The sequence below is a fragment of the Diuraphis noxia genome, unplaced genomic scaffold, assembly GCF_037042655.1.
Source record: "Diuraphis noxia isolate RWA-SAM2 unplaced genomic scaffold, SU_Dnox_SAM2 contig0004, whole genome shotgun sequence".
Taxonomy (NCBI): Eukaryota; Metazoa; Arthropoda; class Insecta; order Hemiptera; family Aphididae; genus Diuraphis; species Diuraphis noxia.
The window spans coordinates 28,324,902-28,349,571 of record NW_028301714.1 but is presented as its reverse complement, the minus strand read 5'-3'; the positions used below and the strand labels follow the sequence as shown (position 1 = coordinate 28,349,571).

Genomic DNA, 24,670 nt, shown 5'->3' with positions numbered 1-24,670 from the left:
ACAACCGAAATTAAACGATTTTTTATTATTATTATAAAGAATTGTTAATACTATTGATTTATAACGTCAGAATTTAAATAAATAGTTCATTGAATTAGAAGTAGGTATCATGTTCATAAAACATATTTTTTCATCCGTAAAAATGAATGTTGGGCAATATTTCAACAATAAGCGCATCGAAAGATTTGTGAAACTTAAAACTATAAAAGTATAAAATTTGGCTCATCTCGACAATCGACACTTATGTATTATTATAGTTATTGATATATTTTGAGTAATAATAAAATAAGTATAATAATTGAACATTAGTGGTGCGCATTTGATAAAATATGATAAATTGATAACACATCGAACTCGAAGAAAGCACTTCATCAAAAAGGTAACCACTTTAGTCAAAATATGATTCTACATCAATACAGTATAGAATTATTACATATTATATTGAAATTGGCAATACAATATTTATAATCGCAGTTTCTCGAACGGGAAAAATAATAATATAACCAGACTGCGTGACGATTACAAAAATCGGAAATTTGAATTTGAATAAACGCGTGTCATCGTGTCTTCGATTGCAGCAAGCCTTGTCGGTCCGGTTTGATCGTGTCTCCATCATAGCTGCACGCTGTAGCGAATAAGGGGATTACGCTGTGCGAACACAATGCAAATGCGTTGTACCTATTATGTTTTATTATAATAAATAATATAATATGTGTGTTATAATGTTACATATTTTATAAAAAGTACGCATGTCGCCTGTATAACGTACACTGTCAAGAAGTTTGTACATTGATTCGTGTTGAACATTGAGCAGACCGTAATATAATTATTTTTCGAATGCATTCACGAAACGAGTATAATATTATTATAGACTATACTACCTACGAGTTGTCGGTATCTCTTAATAGTTGTAAGGCGGATGCTTTGAGTTTGATACAGAGGTACTACACATTACTATATTATACCGACGAATGCAATATTTCGTATCACTATTAGGCACCATCTTTGTAAGCTTTTGAAATCGATTACATAAGCCTCAAAACCATTTTGATTTTTACTACTGACGTGCGTGTAGCACTGTAGCCGTTTGACTTGATGCATGAAAACATAATATATAACCGGTCAAAACCGTTTACACATTGTTATTTTTACTCCATCGTGGATATAGGGTCATCGGACCCACGCACAATAACTATCGGGTAAACAATGATTTCGTCGTACCTATATATAGGTATTATCCCCGGACGGCGGAAGAGCATCGCGCGGGTGTTAAAAAAGTTTCGTCGGTTCGTTAAGAGAAAAATACGGTTTCCCTACTGCCAGTCATTGACAGACGAGAGTTATCCGTCGGTTGATCAACAACAGATGTTGTGGTGGCGATGAAGACTACCTCGTCGGCCGTCGCAGTCATTACCCCTAAGAAATCTGTACGGGTTTTAATGGGGTTTTTGCGCTGGCGCGTGTATGCACTGCACATACTACTTATATACATAATAATAATAATAATAATATAATAACAGAGTCCCACGTGACGGGTTTTCAGGGAACGGGTGGAACTGTGGAAGAATGTGTTATGACGTGACGCGTGTAGAGACGACGAGAGACCCGCCGCCGCAGTTTGTGCAGTCTTCTATAAGCAGATATACGAGAGAACCCGAAAAACGCAAAGCTATTGAATTTCACGTATGTGTGGCCTACTGAACATTTTTTTAAAAACGCGATACGCTCATTCAAGACAAGTATCGGGTTTCTTAGTGTATATTTATTATTCATATATATATATAGCCGTGTAAGGTATACATATACGTCATTACAATAACCGGCATGGCCACGGTCTGAACACAGTAGGTATATATAACTGCAATAATAATTATTAACATCATAGTGTATATAAACTGCATAAATATATAATAGGTTTATATTATGTTTTATTAGATATTATTTCACATAATATCAATAATAATAATACGTGAGATGGTGATTGGTGACGTTATCATAATATAACCATATCGACTTGTTCGAAAGAGCACTGAGACATCAGTGAGGTATAATGTATTATGATTGCGTTCATACAGTTGTGTACCTTAGTAGTCCGCGATAATATTTCTAAGAAAAAACTACACATTTGAAATTTTGAATTCGGTCGGTTACACGACAACGCGCGACATAAAAATAATTCTTCCAACTGATAGGTTGGTACTTACACCGGATTCAACGAGATTATAATATTTTATTTGTTATTTTCGTTCGATGTCACGCGCTCAACCATGTTAGGTTAAACCTAACCTACATACAATATTATATTTTTATCGGAGTGAGCGGACGGTAGTCGGTCGACGGGACGTCGATTGAAGAACAAAAAAAAAAATTCACAGGTAGGTACATTATAAATCGTTTATGACGCAGTCGCATTTTTGACCGTGTACACTATACTGGTATATGGGTACGATATACGGCGTGCACACAGTAGAGTAGGGTCGAAATTCGCTGTATTGTCACTTCCGATCGGCTCTCGACGGGGGGCGGTTACGCTTCCGGTTATCGATTTTATTTTTTATTTTTAATATTCTTTTATAGGTATACAACCAGGACCGGCGACCGGTACACACGTGTATAATAATGGTGATATAAATATAATAATAGACAAACGGCCGGACACGTATACCGCTCAACCGCTGTACGAGAGGAATCTGGAAATTATATTTTATTTTTTTTCTTCGTCCACGTTGTCCGTCGCCGTCGTCTTCTTCCACCTATCAAGCGATGGACCTTGGACACTAAATCGCTCGGCCACGGTTTAACACGATCGCGCTGTGTACACGTCCGTCCAGCCGTGTCCAATTGCCAGATGACCGACGCCGCCTGTACAATCTAGCTGTGTAGTAAGCCGCGCGGCAGCGGTCTTCCGGCCAATGAAAAATGTATGACCGGCAAGAATGATGCGTATTTTTGGCAAATGATATTGATGGAAAGGAAAAAAAAAACACCATACAATTTTATGCACCGCGTGCATAATAATAATAATAATAATATGAGAAAAACCGTAAAACCGTAATATAAACTTATTATAATATAACCTATACGCATTATGCTGCAGCGCGTCCGATAGGTACAAACTATATAGTTAACCAATGTTATTATTGTTATTCAACACTAGCTATTTACGCATTCGGTTTTAGCCACGCACTTGCAAGTCCCTTCGTTTCAGCACAAAACTATATCTCGATTATAGTCCATGTATTGTAAAATATTGAGATATTCTTCGTTTCGTAGACATACCTGCCAAAATGTAGTTGAAAGAAAATTTGCGTTTTTACATCATTTACTTATACGTACCTATATCATTTTATTAAATATCTTCCATAATAAATTATAGTATAGATATTTATTTACTTACATAATATTATTGTATCGTGTTATTTGTGTGTAGAAAAACACGTGCCTTTATAACGGTAACGCGCAACTGCAAAATTCACTCACGTCCAAACTTTGTAATAGTTGTTATTGTAAACAATATGAATACCGATTTTTCTTTTACCACCAAACTGCGCAGCTGCTCCTATTATAGTAGATTACACTCAAGCGATATGCGAAATAGTTGCGAAAGAGACAATATATAATGCACAGGTATCTACATATATAGTACCATGGCTCTAACTGCAAAATACTCTGTGGTAAACGTGGGTCCTAAAGTTCAAAATATTATTCAGTTCATTAAGTTTTAAATCTTAAATATATGCTTGATTTTCTTTTACAGTATTATATTTGATTATTTTGATTATTATTCCTTATATTCGTATTTGTACAATTAAAAAAAATGTATTATTGTTTCATATAAAAATTTTAAGAAAAATATGAAAGTCAAAACACAAAGCCCGGGATAGTACAATTTTATGGAAATTCGCTTGGTAGATTTATCATATGCGTGTGTCTACAGTATAATATCAACTATTATAGAATTTATATTACTTAAAGCTATAATCAATATTTTTTATCGAAATGATTATCTATTTGTTAATCAAATCAACATTTAAATTTTTTCAATGCAATAAATTTGTGTTATTAGATACTCATGAAGTTATGTATACTAATGCAATTCGTAATTTTTTACAATTTATGTTGAATATTTGTTTAAATGAAAAATTAGAATAATAAAATAATTATATCTTTTAGGTCTGTTGAATAACAAAAAAAATCATCTTTCACGGAAATTTCAAATAATTAATGAGTTAGACAGTTTATATTATACTGACAATATTTTTTTTATAGCTAATAATTAATAATAAAGCATCATTTGTATTATTTTCGTCTTTCAGTATAATTTATTCATTATTATGCTCAAAAAAAAAAAAAAATTAAAATGCTCCGGAAGTACAAAGTTTTATTTTAAAGTTTTTTCGTTTAAAAAAAGCAATGCATATAAGAGCAGCAGCGTTTATTTAGTTAAATGAATATGGCTACTTTATTAATGCAAATTTTTGTTTGCTTAAAAATTGTTCAAGAATTGTACAGAAAACTTCATAATCAATATTCATAATTGCTTTTAATAACAACTTACCAGCTTATATAAATCAATATTAGATTGTTTTAAACGCATATTAAAATTTATATGTGTTTAATGACGAACAAAATGTTTGTTTTCACTTTTCAAAATATATAATTCACAAGAGACATTTAAAATTTGTAGGTACCTACCTACCTATATTATTTATATCTAATTTATACTTGTGGACGCTTGTGCAGTTGAATAATGTTAATTAAAGTAACAGTTTTTTTGTTTACAGAATTACATATGATAAAAAAAGGTTCCCAAATAACATTGTATCAGAATTCAGAAATGATTCACATAATAATATGTATTTTTATTCGCTCTTTCGCATTAGGATGCAGTATTTAATATTTATATTATGCAGGATAAATCATAAATGATATTAATATTAATATCTTATCATTGTACAAAAATATAAAGACATATGGATTCATAAAAGGGAAATAAGTACCTAAATGTAAATTTATTTGAAAAGAGGCTTTTTAGGTGTTCTTTACCTAATCTACTTTTTATTCTATAAATGTTTTGAATGAATTTTATAAATTCTATATGGCCTTTAATTGTTGGATCTATCACTACAGAGTGCAGGATGATCTCCATCACCATTTAAATAAACTAAAAATTCAAATTGTACTGGTATCTACTATATAATAATATGTTAATTTTAATTATTGTCACACGAAGCACCGATTGTAAATATTCAAATAAATAAATTAAAATAATAATAATGGCTTAATTAGGTTAGGTACCAATGTATTTTCTTTCAACTTTTGTGATTTCATGTTATCAATATAACGTACACATTGCATGTAAGTCGTTTGATTTTCAAACTAATAATATAGATGGCCCGCTACTAAAACTGCTCGGAGACTCTTTTGTACACGATTTCGTAGCTGAAAACGAAAATGTGTTTCGATTTTGATTCTCGCGGATTTTATCTCGACAGCCAATATATTTTTTTAAATAATAATCGCACGGGAGCATAAAAAAGCAGTCTAGTTATCGGAGTATACCACGCCGCTCTGTTCTCACAGGTCTTATTACACACACACACACACACACACACCACGCGCGATAGGTCGGGGGGCATCTGTTTTGTCCGAGTGCCGCCCGATGACGACGACGACGACGTAGCCATACACACGCCCGTCATCGTATATGTATAGGCAGGTATATAGCATTATATAAATACGTACAGTATAGGTATAATGTATATACATATATGCACTAGGTGTATACACTTGTCTGGCATAATATATATTTTTGCGCAATCTCTCCCCTGTTGCGGGATAAAATGAGAATAAAAAAAAAATAAAATAATAATATAAAATAAAGAAAGACCGTCGTCTCTTATTCCCCGCAATCGTGTGTCTGAAGGAACCACCTGTTTCGATCGGCTGCGACGGCGGTGAGGCAGACAGTAGACGAGTAGTGGCCAGACGGTCCGTGTGGTTGAAAAACGCGCACAATATATAATAATAATAATAATAACAACGTGCGCGGGGGAGAGAAGAAACCGCCGCGATGTCCGTGGGAACTTAGGGTCATGTGTACAGTCATATTATTGCGTATTCCTATACACCACCTCCACCACCACCACCACATATACACCACCCCACAGCCGCTGCCGCCGCCGCCCAGGCTATTATTCCGGAAAAAATAATTAAATATTTCGTGTACCTATACGGGGGCGGACGGGTCACCTGTTAAAAAAAAAAAAATCTCTATTTATTTGATATCCTCCCCCTCCCCGATCGGTAATGAGGTGGAAAATCACAGTACTACGCTGCTGCAGAGGATCCGAAGTGCACTATGGATTCCGGTGGAACGCGACGGTATTATAATAATATTACATAATGTATATAATAACAATATCTAAATAAATATATATATATATTTGGAATCTAAGTACCTACCCCACAGTCCCGATGAGACGGACAACATATTTCGTTTGTATTTATAATTGTCGTAAGTACGTGTACCTACAGTAGTACCCACCTTCTATATGGTATATGTTTCGTTATACACGTACTTATACAAAATACAATATAGCAGGTATTGATTGTACCGTCTGTACGTTATAATAATATATCAGCTATATTAATTTACTTGGATGGGGGGGGGGAGTTTGCTACGAGGAAATTTTAAAATAAATTGTTTAAACCTAATGCTACGAACGAATATTTCGTAAAAGTTATTATATTTATGGTTGGTATATATGCTTGTAATGCATAAACATTTAACGATCTTATAAACGGGGTTTATTTTTTTATTTCAATTCAACGTTTTAATGATCATTTGGGGGTTTATTTAAAACAAATTACGAATTAGGTAGGCACCTTTGAAGAAAGACTTGTTAAAAGCGTTTTCTGCTACTCTTGCAGCTTTCTGTATGGGCGTCAAAGTAATTATATATAAAAGTGGTCCACGGGTCAGCGATTCCCGCTTGCTTCCCCCACACGTCATTGTATATTCTGCACTTTAAAGTATAGCACATTAATATTGTGTCTGCAAATTTAAACAATTTAATAATTGGAAAAAAAAAAAACGATTTCATGTTGAACTCTGTTAAGTATTTTTCTCAAGTATACCTAAGTACTTTCTTCATAGTATTTAGAAAATGTCCCGAGAAATGCATTCAAGTTATTATTATTATTTTATTATTATTAACACGAAATATACCCTCGGCGATATAGGCCATTGGGTTACAAAATGTAAGTTACATTTGGTTGTAAAATTCGAGTTATTATAATTTCAAATTTTACGTAATCAAATCAAGTATTTGTGACATTTGGTTTTAAATTGAAATTAAAGGTTCATTGATAAAGTAATATTTATACTTCATGCGAAACACCCAAGACATATATTGATTGCAACTGAAATATGTTTTCATGAGAAAAAGCACATTATTGATCCTGCAGTTCCCCGCTCAGGAAGTATACACGTAATAATATCGATACAATCGGAACTACCTATAGTTAACCTGAGTTAAATTCACTTGAAAGTTATATAATATAGATATTATATAGCTTATTAATTTTAAGCTCCAAACAAAATGTTTATTTTATTTTTGTTTACCTATAGTTATTAGGTATTCAAAACCTATACTGCACCTAACTTACGCCACGAATTTTTACTATCTGCACCTCTTCCGAATACTTAAATTCACTTATTGAGTTTTCATTTTGTGTTTCGCATTTTTAAAGCTCATTGAAAAATAATTTAATATCGAAGCAACGCGATTTTAAAACTGGACTGTCAAAAATCATCAGTATAACTTTTGATTCATATAAGTCATATAAGTACGATAACTTTATTTTTTATATTGCATTCATATTTTATCTTTGCTCGATTGTAAAGAATTCGAAAACGAAGTAACATTAGTCAAACCTATTGCAGATTTATATGGCCTCGTCAACCCACATATTACTGTGAAATTTTATTAAAATTTTGATAAAATTGTGTGATTTTTGTCATAACATGATACCCTACCGAATTTATTTTATTCAATTTATGCGTATAAATCCATATTGCAGATTCATCCAGGCATAATTATTAATACACAATAATTAAATGATATTATTTAGCATCGGTACGAAATGTGTTTAAAATTACGTATAATGATACAGTGTGTATAGTACTCCGACTCAGCTGAATGTCTGAAAAGTCCAAAATTCTGGTTAGTCACATTTGAACATATTTAATTATCTGATAAATATTCGCACAATGCTCGCGTTCACTTTAGATAGGTATAAGTTAAGTGAGTATAATAATGGCAATTTGCATCTGCACAAGACGTAAAAGCCGTCCAGTGCGGCGTGGGTGGTAAAATCCGAGCCAAATAACAATGCTAATAGCACCTACCTAAATACAAATGTATAAACTCCCTGAGTGCTCTATATAATTTAGAGTCAAATCCTTAAGCAGCCGGAGTGTGACCAAATATAGATGAACTGCAGACGAGCGCAACTTCTACATCACAGGTACCTATAACATAATGTTTTAGCAGCCCGTCCGTACGCTTAAAATAAATTACTATAATTTATGGTATAATATAATACGTCGATTTAGAGTCGACATCGATTCGCGTCGGATTCGGTAGGTACACTTAGATGGAATCGCGCGTTTTGATTTGCGGTCATATTATAATATATTAATCCGACCAGCAGGTTTTCCAAAACACGCGCGGAACAATACACCTGCAGGGCATGCAGTTATAATTCGCCACGACTGCAAATCGCGGCTAGGCGACGGCCACATAATAATGTTAAAATACGCGATTATAGTGATAATAATATTGGTCCTATAATATTATATATAATGGCAAGGTGTCGGTTGGATACTTACGGGCTACGTGGACGTTGCTAGACGTTACCGGCGCGGAGAAGAGACGGACACGAAATATATACAATATTTTATGTGTACAGAATGTTCGAGACCGCGGAGCAGCTCAAACCGGTAGTTTTCGTTGGAATATTAAAATGACCGAGACAAAAGTTTATAATTATAATGATATGATAATGTCAAATCGCCAGAGTCCTGTTGTCAGTATACATATGCAGTATTAGGTAAGGTTGGTATCTATATATAGTCTATGTATACATCACTTATATAAATACTTACAGGTAATACCTACGCGAGCGATCGTTTCCTCGGTAGTTTTACACGCCATACACTATTTATTTGTCTAATTTTTTTTTTATGGGTTTCGAATCGGAAACGGTACGTCAGTTTTCCCGACGTGCTTACCCAAACACGAGTCAATAATGGTTTATTTTCGTTCCTTCCTCTTTCGGCAGCAATGGTCCAATTACACCGCTGTCGTCCATCCACCAATATAAGCATTATCCGACTGCGTGGCGCAGAGCATAAAAATTAAAAACACTAGAATGACCCGAACGAATTTTTTTTTTGGTGAAAACTATTACGTCCACGCAGTATACCGATTCGTACACGATATTTCGTATACAACAACGCGTATAGGATAAAGTAACTTGTGCCCAAACGTTTTTCGTTAAGATTATGTATATTTTACTCATATAAAATTGAAAAATAACGTATTTTGGATATTTTTTGTACTGGTTTTTGCGGGTGGAAAAATCAATGCGAGGTTTAAATACCTAAGTAAATTTGAGAAAAATATATATTCAAAGATTTACGTTGATTAATAACATTTATTTGAATTCCAACAACAGGTGTATAATTATTATGTCATTTCTAACGGTTTAATTTTTTGTTTTAATAAAGAATATTAAGTACCTCTATATAGTTTGTAAATGAAAAACAACTTTTAAACACTGTAAATAGTTTTTTTACTAAACATTACCGTAAATTGTTATAGGTACTTGTTTCATACGCTTTTCACTACTTTCAAATGATATTAAAAACTGTTTGAAAAAAAAACTTTCTGTCAAACGTATAGTATATAGTATCTTCATGCAGCCATGCAGGTATTAAACGAGTTTTGGTCGTGAGATTGTGACTTGTTTTATTTGTTTATTTTATCATATATTTATTTATTTTAATTACTGGTCCAAGGAAGTCGTGTTAACCAGAATTGATAATAATCGACTATAGCTGCTGATCTCCATTCGACGGACCAGTCTCTTAATCGTGTTTCGCTAATTAAACGACCGTGGGAACAAGATTCTCGGTAATAGGTCGTTTAAATGTCTTGAATTTAAATTTTGAACGAATTTACCAAAAATATAATTAAAAAGAACTTCGTCGGTGTGGGTGGTTCCACTCAAAAACTATCATACTTAAGTACATTGTACAACACCGTATAATAATGTTGATTTTAGACGTGCGTGTGGTTTAGATAAATACAAAATGATATTATTTAAAATCTGGCATGTTATCAACATGAAAAGTATCCGACTACTAGCTGCATTGTTAAAATAATAATAATTTATAAGAGCTTACTATAAGCTTTCCACGAATAATGGCATTGTTGATCCAAGTGTGTTTCAAGAGGAAGTTATCAAAGAATAAACTGCGTGGAAAATTATAATTTCAAGTGTTATTCTAGAGAAAACAAATCGACACCCTTTTTCTAATGTTTGCTCATCCGTTCAACAAGTTCTGCGCGTCTAGGGTTGTGGAAATATTTTAATTTTAAACGAAAAACAAATACGCCCGTGGAATAAAGTTAATGTCAAGGACCACAACGCGTCGTATACCGATAAAATTTAGGCCACGAATAATGTTAAGACATTAAACTATTTTTAAGCATAGTAATTAATATACAATACATTAATACATTACACATATACATATCATGTTTCCGTTTTATTATAGTATTTAAATGTAAAATGGCCTCCACAGAACCATCCTATAGTCGATTTCAACACCCTATTGCTGTCAATATGTATACGAATACTAGTAATTAAACCCGTTGACAGTGTTTACAATACTATATGCTGACATATAAACGCACAATGCCATTATTATAATACTGCAGGTCCCTTCGACAGCTGAGTTGACGGACCGTCACCGTAGATTTTGGGTCGATGAACGGTTAACGCGAACAGCGCTCGTATATTATATAATGTACTTGGCAACTGTGTGACTGATATTGTGTTATTTTTATGTATTTGGACAGGGGAGATAGATATGACCTAATGTTCGTTTCCGGACTTAAAGAGTTCTAAACTTGCCACTCACCGATCGTTTTGAATGTAAATAACAAATGTGAAATTACTTCAGCTATATGCCTATATATATATGTGTAGATATATAAGCAATCAAACGAAAACGTAAAACACTTCGCAATCACCACGATAAAAAATGTTCTATAATATATATAATTATTGATGGATGATCTATAGAGTGAAAATAAAACGCGTTATAGATAATATTATGATAGAAGAATTTTTTAAAATATTTTATAATATAGTTTATTCTATTTTATAATCAAAAAAAAGTTTAAACCTATAACTATAAAGTGTAAACGTATCATTTCGAACTATATATAATCATCTGGAATAGATGTAGGCACATCATATCATTGTTCCTTCGTTGACATAACGTCAGTTGCAACAACAATTGTTATAAACCATATTATTATATAATAATACAGAGTGAAGACGAGTAACATTGGAAATGATTCTATATAATATTCTTGCATGGGTGTTTTCAAAATCAAATTTATAGCCCTATCCTATATAAAAATACCTATACATTGCAGTGACCCCAGGAATAAGCTCGGCGGGTGTGTGAGAACCAGGAAGACTATACTTCATGAGTATACAAGACGTAGTGTTGTTTTCCTAAGGAGGGAGCCATAAATATAAGAAGAAAAACGATAGAGATATTATGTCCTTTAAACAGCGTGCATATAATAATATATAGGTACGTGTTGTTGGGCGTAATAAGGAAAGAGAAAAAAAATAGCGTTTCGAATTCAATGTGTGTTTACACAATTGACCATAAGAAGGAGAAAAAAACAAACAAACAACGGGGACACGTGAAAAGAAAAAAAAGGGCTGGTGCGGCGTGGCCGACCGCTTATACGTGTATGTAAATGTCCCGAGTGCGTCGAACCAGGAAATATTCACTTTTTTTTGCTCTCAATAAACCACCCCCTCGAATCTTTTGACCGTAATTTATGACTTATCAATAGAGTGTTTACAACCCTTTTTAAAACCCTTTAAGTTTTATTGAGCATTGTGTATGCGTACACGCGAGTAATTTTTTTTTGATGGTTAGAGTGAGAAAAAAAAAGACGGACAAGACAATTTCACGGTCCCTTTCGTTTTCCAAAGTATCTTTACCATTTTTTGCCACTTATTTCTGAAATGTCGAATATAATTTAGTTCAATTCTACGAGAGCAAAAAATTTAAGCTTTAAAGAGCCATATATGATATGTATGACATGTATATAGCCACAAAGCAATGACAATCCATACTAAACCTGCATGTACATAAATCAATGGAAAAAAAATTGAGAGTAAATAATAATATTTAAAATGTGTGACCGTGTTGGGAAATTAGGTTTAGGCTAAGCCAAGCCCTTAAACATAGTTTAAATAATAGTTTTCGAATTTATTTTGATAGCATGATATCAGAATTTAAACATTCAACATTTTTTTTCTATCGAAAAACAATTAGTGTAATCGAATAGCTATGGTAACAAAATAAAATAAAAAAATGTTTATTTCGAAAGACGAAATTAAGTTGCACAGTAAACAAGTTGATGACAAAAAGCTTGTGCAAAACAGTTCAATGCTGCGTATAGTTCAACACATCGATGTGCGAAAACGTTGTAAATCAATCGTTAATATTGTTCCATTATAACGATGTGTGCATACTTATATGTACCTATGCGTATTTTTGCAGTTGCAAAAGTATTTTAAAATCTGAATACTTACACGTGTGACGTGCCAACAGTTAAAAAAAAGTTTTATAAAATATTTAACAATAAAAAAAAATTATAATGAAATTTACAATAATAATTTTTCAAACAGTTTCCGTGATGTATATAATATTACACGTGCAGGTGTAATACCTTTAACGTTGACGTCACTGGACGAAACACAAAAAAACATTTTGTAGCTGTTTTATTCTATCATGCGTGTACATTGAAAAATCTAAATTCCTAAAGGTGTATTAAAATGTTTATAATTGATATAAACAATAATATATTATGTATACATATTATTATTTACCAATTATCGCACGGCCATAATATAATATTTGACGCTTTAATTTAACAATCCGATGATCATTGTTCAAGTACAATTTATTTTTAAAGAGCGAGAATGGATAACTCAAGTAATTCACTGTTCACTATAATTTTCACAGTTAATACTTAAATGTCCATATGGTAACTTAATCGAAATTATTTTCAAATGCGCTTTAGAGGAGTATAAAATAAAATGAACCGACGAAAATGCATAACATAATAATATATATAATAGATTTAAATAATTATTGATTCTATTCTAATTTAATTTATTATTTACGATAATGTTTCTAACAGTTTAATAATATTATCATGCATCATTATAATATATAGGTGAAAATCTATGGTATGTAAAATGTATTAAAATCTGTGTAATGATATTATAGTATTTTACCTATGTGTAGGCAGTGTTTAATTAAAAATTGATACATTAACGATATTTTGTAATTTTTATTCCATGTGACAGTTTTTTTGATTATTCATTACATCTTATGACTATAATAACACAAAAATGTTTTAACTCGTTACTTAACGGACAACATGAACTATATGAGATTTATAATACGTATTTAAGAAATACATAAATCACTGTTCATTTCCGACAATACTCTCGACACATAAACGGTTGTGCTCAATAAATAATTAACCGTCGTTATTGCACAATTTAATTGCGGGTCATAGTTTTTATTTGAAATCAAACGAAATAAACAATAGTTCTAGATATCCTCAGACGTAAAAGGTTATATTATACAATAATGTATTGAAATTGCATTAACGCAGTCACTATAATTTTACCATAGTAATTGTGCCTACAATACTTTGAACTTTATTGTATAATTGTAGCCGACCACTGGCTATTAAAAATAATGGTTATATGCTATCAAAAAAATTTACTAATGATGTTTTATTATGTTATTATGTATATAAATAATTATAATTACTACTATACATAAACTCACAGTCATATATATATATATATATATATAGTATAGGTGTTGCAGATGTAATTAAAATATAGAACGTATAATAATTATATACCTAATATTAAATAGTTTTTTTTTTTTAATTTAAGGTTTAAACATTGCTATGCCTATAAACTATAGTGTTATATTCAGGACCCAGAGTGGGACATTTTAGACAATTGTGTTTAAATATTTTAACAGGCTTTCCCCCTTCCCGCTACGCCACTATAAATTAATGATAAGATAGATTTTAAGAAAGACGGCTCTTCGTGCTAGCGATACGCACGCTCTCCCCAATCCGGACATATGGTTATAAATTGATATATTGAATCATTGTAAATAAATAGTTACGAACATTGCATTTCGTCAATCTGAATCGTATGAGACAAAAGTGTACGGAGTTTCATAAGCAAAAGACCCCATTCAGGCGATCAGCCAAGATCGGTTGAAATATTAAAAACACATTCGTTAGTTTATAAAATATTAAAAAGAAACGGCATAAGAATTTATTGTACGTATATATTCATGATAATATACTTATGCGTTCAACGAGTGAATAGGAAAAGGTTCATTTAAAAAGGCTGATGCTGCCACAGCATGTAAAACCATTCAGGTATACGCATATAAGTATAGGTATATGTATACATAACCCTAGGCTATTCCTTCAGTGTTTTCATTGCGAAATGACAATTATTACATTATTATTATTTATTATATAAGCCGTCGTGGGGAGAGTCAATTCGGCGTGTTTACTTATCGGTGAAAGGACCAACCCTTTATCGGGGATCGACTGCGACGTCCGATACGTATCGGCAAACCATCGTATAGTCGTCCCCATTTATTGTGTATTATAATATTATGTAAAAGAGGCGACAGACATACACACACACACGCGCGCGAACATGAGTATCGGTCGCATTAAACACAGTATGTGTGTGTACATGTTATTCTTTATAGGTATACATTTTTTGTCGTTCCCTTTCGTTTTTTTTTCGCCTCATTCTTCTCCCGCGTATAATATATCCTTTTCCGTTTGTATCGATTCCGGGTCGCATATATATAAATTATATTATGTATACACACGGCAGATCTCTCTACGGGTAATAAACTCGAGCGATCACGCGCGCACGGGGGGTTGGGGGGGTTCCAATACTCAGGGGATGATGTTATTGGGTCTTGTCGGCGGCATGTCACGAGTGTGCCGCCGCCGCGTGTTGTTATTTTTTCTTTTCACTCTTTTGCGGGCTGGGAAGAAAGGGTTCTGCCGCCGCCGCCGCCGCCGACACTGCGAGAGGGTTTCTCGTGTTTCCGAATCGCAGTCAAAATAACATGCGTAAATATACAATAATATGCGTATGTGTATGTATAGACTAGAGAAAGGGTTGATCGTAAATTTTAAAATGTTTATTTTTTTTTTTTGTCCCTTTTTGTTATACACACACGACGTCGTTTCTATTACACCGAATTTGTCACGAATGGCCTCTACAAAACGACGTGTCCCTTTGTCGGCACATAATAATATGTACGTCTATAATACCTACACTCTTATCCCTATTATATTATATCTATGTACACATAACACACAATATGCTGCCGCCGAGTCTCTCTCCTTTGTATGTGCATACAGTGGGTGCACTGGCCTATCCCTTAAATAGTTTCGTTTTTTTTTCCACCTAGATGTGCAGATCTCTGGAATTTCGAAATCGTAAACCTAACACTTTGGTCGGACGCACGAGCATTATTGAAATCATCGCAATCGACTGAAGCCGTCCGTATGCGTTTTCTCAACACCGAAGCATAATATGTTTATTATGTTTTCTTCAGTAGAGTTTCAGTGCGTACTAAGTAGGTACTCGTGATTTATAAACACATTACAACATTATATGTTTGCAATAACAGTTGTAAATCATAATCGCGTAACGTAGGTATTTGGATGGTAATGTAATAATAAAATTGTGGTCTTACGCGATTCTGATAAAGTTTGGGAACGATGACCCGCGTTAAGGATTTATATTTTAAACATCAATAATATTTTGATGTACATCATAACCAAGATAAATGTTTATTTTCAAATTTATTTTATAGACTATTCGATTGGTAATAAAAATAATTATAGTTGTCCTGCAACATACACATAATGTATATATGATTTAATGGAATTACAATGAAACGATTCTTACTGTCGAATACTGACGAATAATGAATTCTGTTATTTTAGTTGTTTATACTGTGGTCGTGCAAAACGAATATAGATTCAAAATAGCCTTAGATAAACACTGACATTCAACATTCGGTGATTGAGCTGACCCATCTATCGTCAAAGTATAAGTATAAATAAAAGTTTACAAACATTCAAGTAAGCATATTTTTAAAAGAGTAAAATATGGTTTTCTAAATACTGCGCATATAACGTGTTATTATTATTATCGTACAATAAAAACATGATATAATTCAATTAAAAAAAAATTATTCGGTTCAATATTAGGTACATTTAAGATCATCAAGAATCTTTGCGGTATTAAAATAGGTATAAATATTTAATTCGTTATTTACTCGAGCGTTAATAAATTATTATTATTTTTAACCTGTTTTACTATACTATACATATATTAGCCCGTAGTTATTTCTCTATTAATATGTACGCACTCGACTATTGGTATTTATATTGGTTACAAGTTAACATTTTGGCATCATAAAACACACGTGGATTACAATAAATTATAATCAACTGTAATACAATTATTTCAAGATAATGAATCTTAAAATAATAATAACAGTTATCAATAATTATTATGGATGAACAATTCACTGAATGTTTATCATAAAAATTCACACGAATGTACTCGACTAACACGTGTCACAGAAGAATGAATTTTGTGTGACACTTGCATAAAAAGTGTGTAGTATGTACAATGTGTTATGTACCTACACGATATGCGACATTGCAAAAAACCAGACATAATGTGCTGAGGCGAAAAAATGATCAATGATAATAAACTACCTGTATGAATTAATTTGCAGGTTATTAAATAGATAAGTTTATTTAAGCTTTCTTTTTATCAATAACATTTAATAACAGTGTTACCGCTTATTTATATTTCTACCTAAAGAATATATTTTGAAACTTCATCTCGGCTTACTAGTTGTATATCGATATACAAATCGAAAAGTTTTTGAAAGTTATACGCAGATGAAAGAAAGCGCTGAATGAATGTAAAGTTAGTTCGTCACCATCAGAATTTATTAATAGAGTGAAATTGTTTATTGATATACATATGTAGCTAGTCGTTAGTAAAATATATTCAGAGAAACGCATATTCGATTAGTAAAAATTACCTTCAAGTTTAAACTACCGGTTGATGATAAACAATAATTAACAATTGTTATTATAGTATTATTATTTTTATATTATATCGTTTAAGTATAATGTTATCAGACCTTATCACAAACTTAAAATATTAATGTACATTACGTCATAATGTAGTTTTAAGTTAACGAAAAAAAAAACAGATTGTATCATAGAATATTAAATGAAATTAACAAAAATGCATTATAATATGCAAATCAATAATGATATTGAGGATAAGGAAATACGATTTTTTTTAATGATGTTCACAATAGCTGTAGTTGTGTTCGAGCGTTGAGTGTATACAGATATCAAGACTATACCTATGTATTGTTTTTTCCTCTTATCCATATAGTCCGTCGTCTGACGAACAATAAAAAAATAAAAATAAACCAACGTTGTTGATACTAACTGGTAGGTGTGCAAACGCCACCGTCCCTTCGGGTTTAAAAAAAAAATCAATAGAATTGTTTTATTTCGTCCTTCGTCCTGTTTTTGCCATATTATGTAACTATAATGTGTTAACCAATTTTTTTTCTCTCCGTTTTGCTCCTATATTAACGCTATCGACGCAAACCACAGTACAGGCCACTCACGTAGGTGTCAAAATTTAGTCTAAACTGCCATTAAACATCGAAGTATTGAAGCAGTTGTGCTTACCGAAACACATTATACACATGAAAGTCAATCATAGAGCGGAAAACGTACGTAAACTTGGTTTTGTTTACAAGACTGTGCATCAACTACCGAAACGACGATGATAATCGATCATCTACTTCAGCTAACTCATTAACGATCAGAATGCTAACTGTCTATGTTTAAAAATCTTTTCAACTATAGTTTTTATAAATTATTGTAGTCTGCAGTACAATATAATAGGAACACGTAAAAAGATCATTTTATAATGATAGTAGGAATGTTTAAACGATATAAATTGTTACAGTAACACTATAATAAGTTTATATACAAATATTGTATTTTAAGTCTTATAGCTATGATAACAAATGGTTCATTAGAATGTAACATAGTATACACAATAAACATGTAAATAATATAGTATAGCATACAATATACTGAACATATTATTATAATATATTGTGTATGGAACCGTTCTTGAAGACAAGTCTGTTTCAGATAAAATGTTGTTTTTTGAAATTAAAAAAAATACTTGTTATTGAATTCATCCAAATAACATAATATATACATAAACGCCTACCCCGAATAAAAAATGAACTTATTTCTGATCAACGGCTGGTGAACATACGTATAATACGACTTGTCCCACCTAATAACGATCATTGTCATATAGAATTATAGAATACACATTATTGTTCACGTCAAATTTAAAGAAAATAATGATAACAAATAACAATATCTGTTATAACATCGTCGTTGTTATTACAGCGATGGGTGCATTTTACAAGACCAATGCTTTGGTTGATTGTCGGTGGTTTATTAGGACGATCGTCGCCCAACTTGGCCCACCTGCATTCCAGGTACACACACTGCATACAGACAACTCCATCGTCCGCCGCAGACCACCTGCAACTACACCCTTCCACCCCACTCTTGCGAACCAATCGAGTCGCCCACTGTAGCTATATCTATAGGTAAGACATATAGGTATACCCTATACGAATATAAATAATATATGTGATTATATCTCTACGCATACTACCCGGCCGGGCCGCAAATTACACGAATATCCGTTACTATCACGGCAAGGAGAGGTTGTTCTTGGTCTAGACTGGTGCAGGACCCTCGTATTCCAGCGCGCATAAATGTATATACCTGTAGCTACTTGTATACTGCGTATATGAAGTAAGAACTAACATATACCTATAATAATACGGACAGCCTTCCTCCGAGTAGAAAAACGTCGCAATATTATAAGTCTGAGTACAATATAGAGATGGATTATTGGGAAGCCAATCATGGTTAACAACAACCTACTTTTTGTTAAGTTTTTATAAAAAAAAAAAAATCAAAACTGCGTTTTTATATTATTTACAGGAAATTTAGTGTAATTTATTAATTGAAAAGTCTAAAATGTGTTTATTTAGAATAGCAGAAATATTTTATATTTTTTACAAGTTTTTGACATTTTGCATTATGTAATGTAGGTACCTAATATTATATCTACTAATTGTTAGAAGAGTTTAAAAATTTAGAAATTTTTTGGTAAGTTTTATTTGTAGATCGCAAGCCCGTTCACAAATAAATAAATAATATAATGTATCAGTTAATGTAAAGTACTTAAAACTTTTAAGCACACTGAAGCCTACAGTTTAAAATAACGTTCTCGAACCGTATAATATTAATATAGGGTTGTTATAACGATTTTTTAAAAGCTAACATTCCGAGAAAGAAAATACTAAACATAAATGTCTAATGGGGATGGAATAATTGAAGTAATATTTTTTTTTGCATGCGCTCTTTTTTTGAATTCCGTGCTATCTATACTTCCAACGCACGGTGTAAAATATAAACACGAAATGTGCCGGGAAAAAAAACTTGGGGTCGGATATTCCTCCCCATTCCCAGTTTGTCCTTCCCAGAGAAAAACTTGCGGGACAGGACGAACGAAAATCAAAAATCAATCAAAGTGTTATTTCTCCCCTTGCATTGCGGTTTCGTCTCATTTAATTCGAGATCATTGAGAGGCCGTAAAAAAAAAAAATAAAAAAAAAAAATAAAAACTAAGTATAGTAAATGAAAACATATAAGCTTATGCCGTCAAATGAGCCTGAACGTATATTAGTGGGTAATATACATTATTATATTATATTTTATATTATAGCCGAGCTGAGTACAGTCAGGTTGATCACGCTAATCCAAATGATAACAACAGGTCGTGGGAGACGCCCAAGTGCGGGAAAATATGTTTTTTTTTTTTTAAATTGTACCAAGGCATACTAGCTATGACGTCGGTGTTCAGTTAACGATAATAAAATACAAACATTTTTTCAGACAGGAAAAACATCAATAACGTACTCAACGCAGTATACAACGGTATGCAGTTCTCACTTCTTCTCAGTTACATTGATATTTATTTTATACACTAAGCACATAATTATAGATACCTACTAAAGTAGTTATTCATAGGTACCTATTTTCTTTTCTGTGCACAAATATTGTAATTAGTTCAATATTATTGATTTTTCTCCAAATAACGCGATGATAATAATATATTTAGGTTCTTATTCACTAATTTTGAAAATCAAGAAGTAAATATATAATAATACATCTTCCGTTACAATCTAAATAAATTGTTGCGCAATATATTTAAATATTTCAAAGTTGAGAATTGAAAAAACTGCGAAATAAATAACATTTTTAGCCGGAAAAAATATCGATAATGTATTTTAACGCAATACAACATATCGTTCACAGTGAATTTTCTCAGTTACATTGATATTAATACATCAAGCATATCATTATGCCTAACTTGATCTAGGTACTTATTTTAATTTCTGTACACAAATATAATAATTAGTTAGTTTTTGCGTGTTATTATAGATTTTTCCGAAGATTGTAATTTGTTTATGAAAATATATTTATAAATATGGGTATTTACAAATCGGGAAGTAAATAAATGATCATACATAATATTGTTACATAATCAAAATAATTTGCTTTCATAGGTAATTCATGTAAATATTTCAAATTTGAGTGATTGAACCGCGAAATTGGATGGTAGCAAAAGGTTTCAAATCAGTTCACAGGGGATGACTTTACTATTTATTATAACATAAAAAAGGGTTAGGTACCTACCTTCTGATAACGATGTGTGTCAGTCGCATCTATATTAGGTATTCAATGTGAAAGTAATTCGTTATTCTTAATATCGTAATTGAAAATATTTTTTTAAATGTAAATACAAATTTTGAAAATAAGTATCACACATGATTTATAAAAAGCTATTATGAACTAATGTAAACGGGTTTACTTTTTTACAATGTTTGTATTATTTGTAAGTTGTTTTTTAAATGATTTTTGACTATTATGTGATTATTCAACAACGGAGTAATGAATGATTAACATAATATTATACCTACTTTTTTGAAAACTGGTAACATATAGGACATAATCGAAGGCAATTACCTCCGTTCTGATCCTTGAATTGCCTTCTGCGATTTTTGGTCTTCAAAATGTGACTACATAATATCAAAACTATAATTTACTCAAAATGCTTCCCACATTAAGTAGTTGACCTTTAAGTACACAAGTTGCCTCAGATAAATATAATAAATTTGTAGCTAGAATATTAATTCACAAGCAATAATTTCATAAGCGTAGAAAAATTGTTACTTAAATATATTTCAATTAATTAAATTGTTAATCATTTTTGTTATACTATTTTGAAAACCAAACTTAAACTCGTTCCAAGTCAAAATTATTTCCTTTCTTTTGATAGTAATATTTATTTTATAATTGTACAACATTATTATTGTTGATAACGCAACGAATGTTCAAATGTAATTGATTATGCTGGGCTAAGAAAATAAAAAAAAAGTTACAATTTTCTTACGTCCTTACCTATTACAAAAAATACGAAAGTCAATAAAGTAAAATAAATGATAATATGATAAAATAAATACATCAATGTATTTGGTATATGATATGAGAGAAATTAAATTAATAAAATGGTCACCTAGATACTTATAGATTTGGGAGACAGTTCATCGCTATTCCAAATGTAGGACGTAACTATTTATTATGTCCTAATACAGTTCAAGTCAATTAAAATTATGAAATAAATTAAATGTTCTGATTACATTTTTACGGTATATTTCGTTTAGAAGTTTTTAAACTAATTAGCAACACTTAATTCTATTTTAGTATACACTATACAGTGACCAATATTTTCATATCTTACTGATCAGTTTTTACATAAATATATGACTTTGTATAAATACGAGTAAGGTCAACGCCAATACAGGACAAAAATAATAATTAGTTACTTATATGATCAAAACGGGTTATATTTGTTTTAAGTTTTAACTGCATTCACAAAAACACATAAATGCCATTTCAAATTATATTAAAAATGTAAATTTGGAATTAAATTAGTAGTACGATTAGCTAATTTTATCTAGTTTATCATAATTGCAATATTCTAAACTTTTTGTAGGAATTAACATTTTAAGTCTGTTAATCTTTGTTATATGTAAGTATGTAAGTATACGCAATTATACTATATGCATAATTAAATATCTACAGGGGAATAATTGAACAGTACTGAAAATGATAAAACTACCGAATAAGAGCATCTATACATAATATATGTATTAATGAATAAATGAACTATGATTGAATAGTTTTTGAGCCCATGCGGTTAAATAGTAGGTAATATTCAAACGCAATCAATCATTAGATGATATACATTATTGATTAATAACTGCACATTTTAATATAATTTCACATCACTAAGGTATTCATCAATTCTAAAGTTCCGATGAAATTATTAAAACCATAAATTTCGATTATTTTGCATAAATATTATAAACGATACTATCTAGGCTAAAACAATCCTTATAGGTATTATATATTCGTTCTCGAGCGCTGTACTATTAATAGATAGTATACACAACAATAACTTACCGATGGGCACATTTTGCAAGTATATTTTCGGCCGCCACCATTTTGATGTGTGACCACGTGATGTGCATCCGTGATTTTAGCTGCATTTATCGGATGTGGTACGATTAACATGGGCGTTGCTGAGTTACCAGTGGGTGAAATGCTGCTAGCCGTACTTGCCGTACTATGCGACCTCGGCGTACCACCCCCGTGCTGCTGGTACATACCGGAACCATCTTCCATACCACCTGCAAATCGAATTTCGATGACCATCGTGAATTTCAAACATATTTATTGCCAAACTATTTCAACATTATAATATTATGACATGATATGCATGTAATAATGATATAAATATAATATTATAATATTATAAAACTGTCACGGTCGTGGTGAAAACTAATAGTATCCTTGGCAATTAAAATTAATTCCCTAGAATGTTGTATTTCCTCCGTCTATTTGTGTTGCAGACAAAAGAATGATCAAGCTTGAAATTCAATTTTTTTTTTAAATTGACAAAAATAATTCTACTCTGTCTTTGTCGCTATACCATATTTGAGCTAATAATTGAGTCCAATACACTGACTCAGCGTTTTAAGCCATACGATAGCAAACATTTTATAGATTTCTCTGATAAAAAACAAACATTTTATGTGATTTCTAACATATTTTCAAACCGCAAATATAATTTAACCAAACTGAGTTATCGTTTATAGATAGGACATTAAGTTATTGATTTATTATTTTAAATACATAAATATGATAGTTATATATTGTGCGACTTTTTTAAATTTTGTATACTCATTCAGGTAGGTAGGTACTTTTATATATATATATTCTTGAAAATATTTATTTTATTTTATTCCTAAGATCTTATACTACTTTTAAATGTTCCCAAAATTGCATCTTTGGTAATATTGTGCGTTTGGCAAGAGCCATTTTGCTAGTGCCTAGCTATAGCCACAAAAGCTCTAAAACCTGATTTTATCCGGAAACAAATATAAAGTAGGTACTAAGTACGAAACTTTACAGATGTATGATATAAAAATTTTATTCATAAATTAATGGTTGCAGAAGAAGAGTAGTATTGTTCAGAGCCTTTTCTGCTGTCGATTAAACATGAGAAAAAAAGTGTATTATATCGGTTTTGGTGTTGGCAGTCAAATCGGCATTGGTATACTTTGCTTGACCTTATTCGATTGGTAGGGCAATTAGCCTGGTAGATATTTTTGAACATAGTTCAAACTAATCTTTACGAATTTTTAATACATCATAATGAAGATAGATAAAAAAATATTTAAAATTATCCAAGTTTATATGGGAATATTCGCAAAATTAAAAGTAATTCATTTAATTACTAAATAGGTATATCATGAAAATCAAATGGGTTGCAAACACACTAATCAACTCTTTTTTTTATGAAAATAAATGATTATTTCAATTCAAAACAGGTTTTGATCAAATTTTTTGATTTATATATTTTGAATTAGTGAAACACCGAAAGGAAATTCTACGTCGTTTGTATTACTGCGTGTAGTATTGTT

The 24,670-nt window shown here is 31.5% G+C and overlaps 1 protein-coding gene across 6 annotated transcripts in view; it reads right to left on the bottom strand.

The window, feature by feature from the left end:
- The window catches only part of LOC107173152 (zinc finger protein rotund-like), a 161,604-nt gene that overhangs the window by 38,607 nt on the left and 98,327 nt on the right, over positions 1-24,670 (bottom strand). For all 6 annotated transcript variants that reach the window (XM_015523562.2, XM_089227960.1, XM_089227956.1 and 3 more), the window contains one exon: positions 23,148-23,374. In XM_015523562.2, the coding sequence (XP_015379048.2) occupies positions 23,148-23,374 (227 nt within the window). The remainder of the gene's footprint in view (positions 1-23,147; positions 23,375-24,670) is intronic.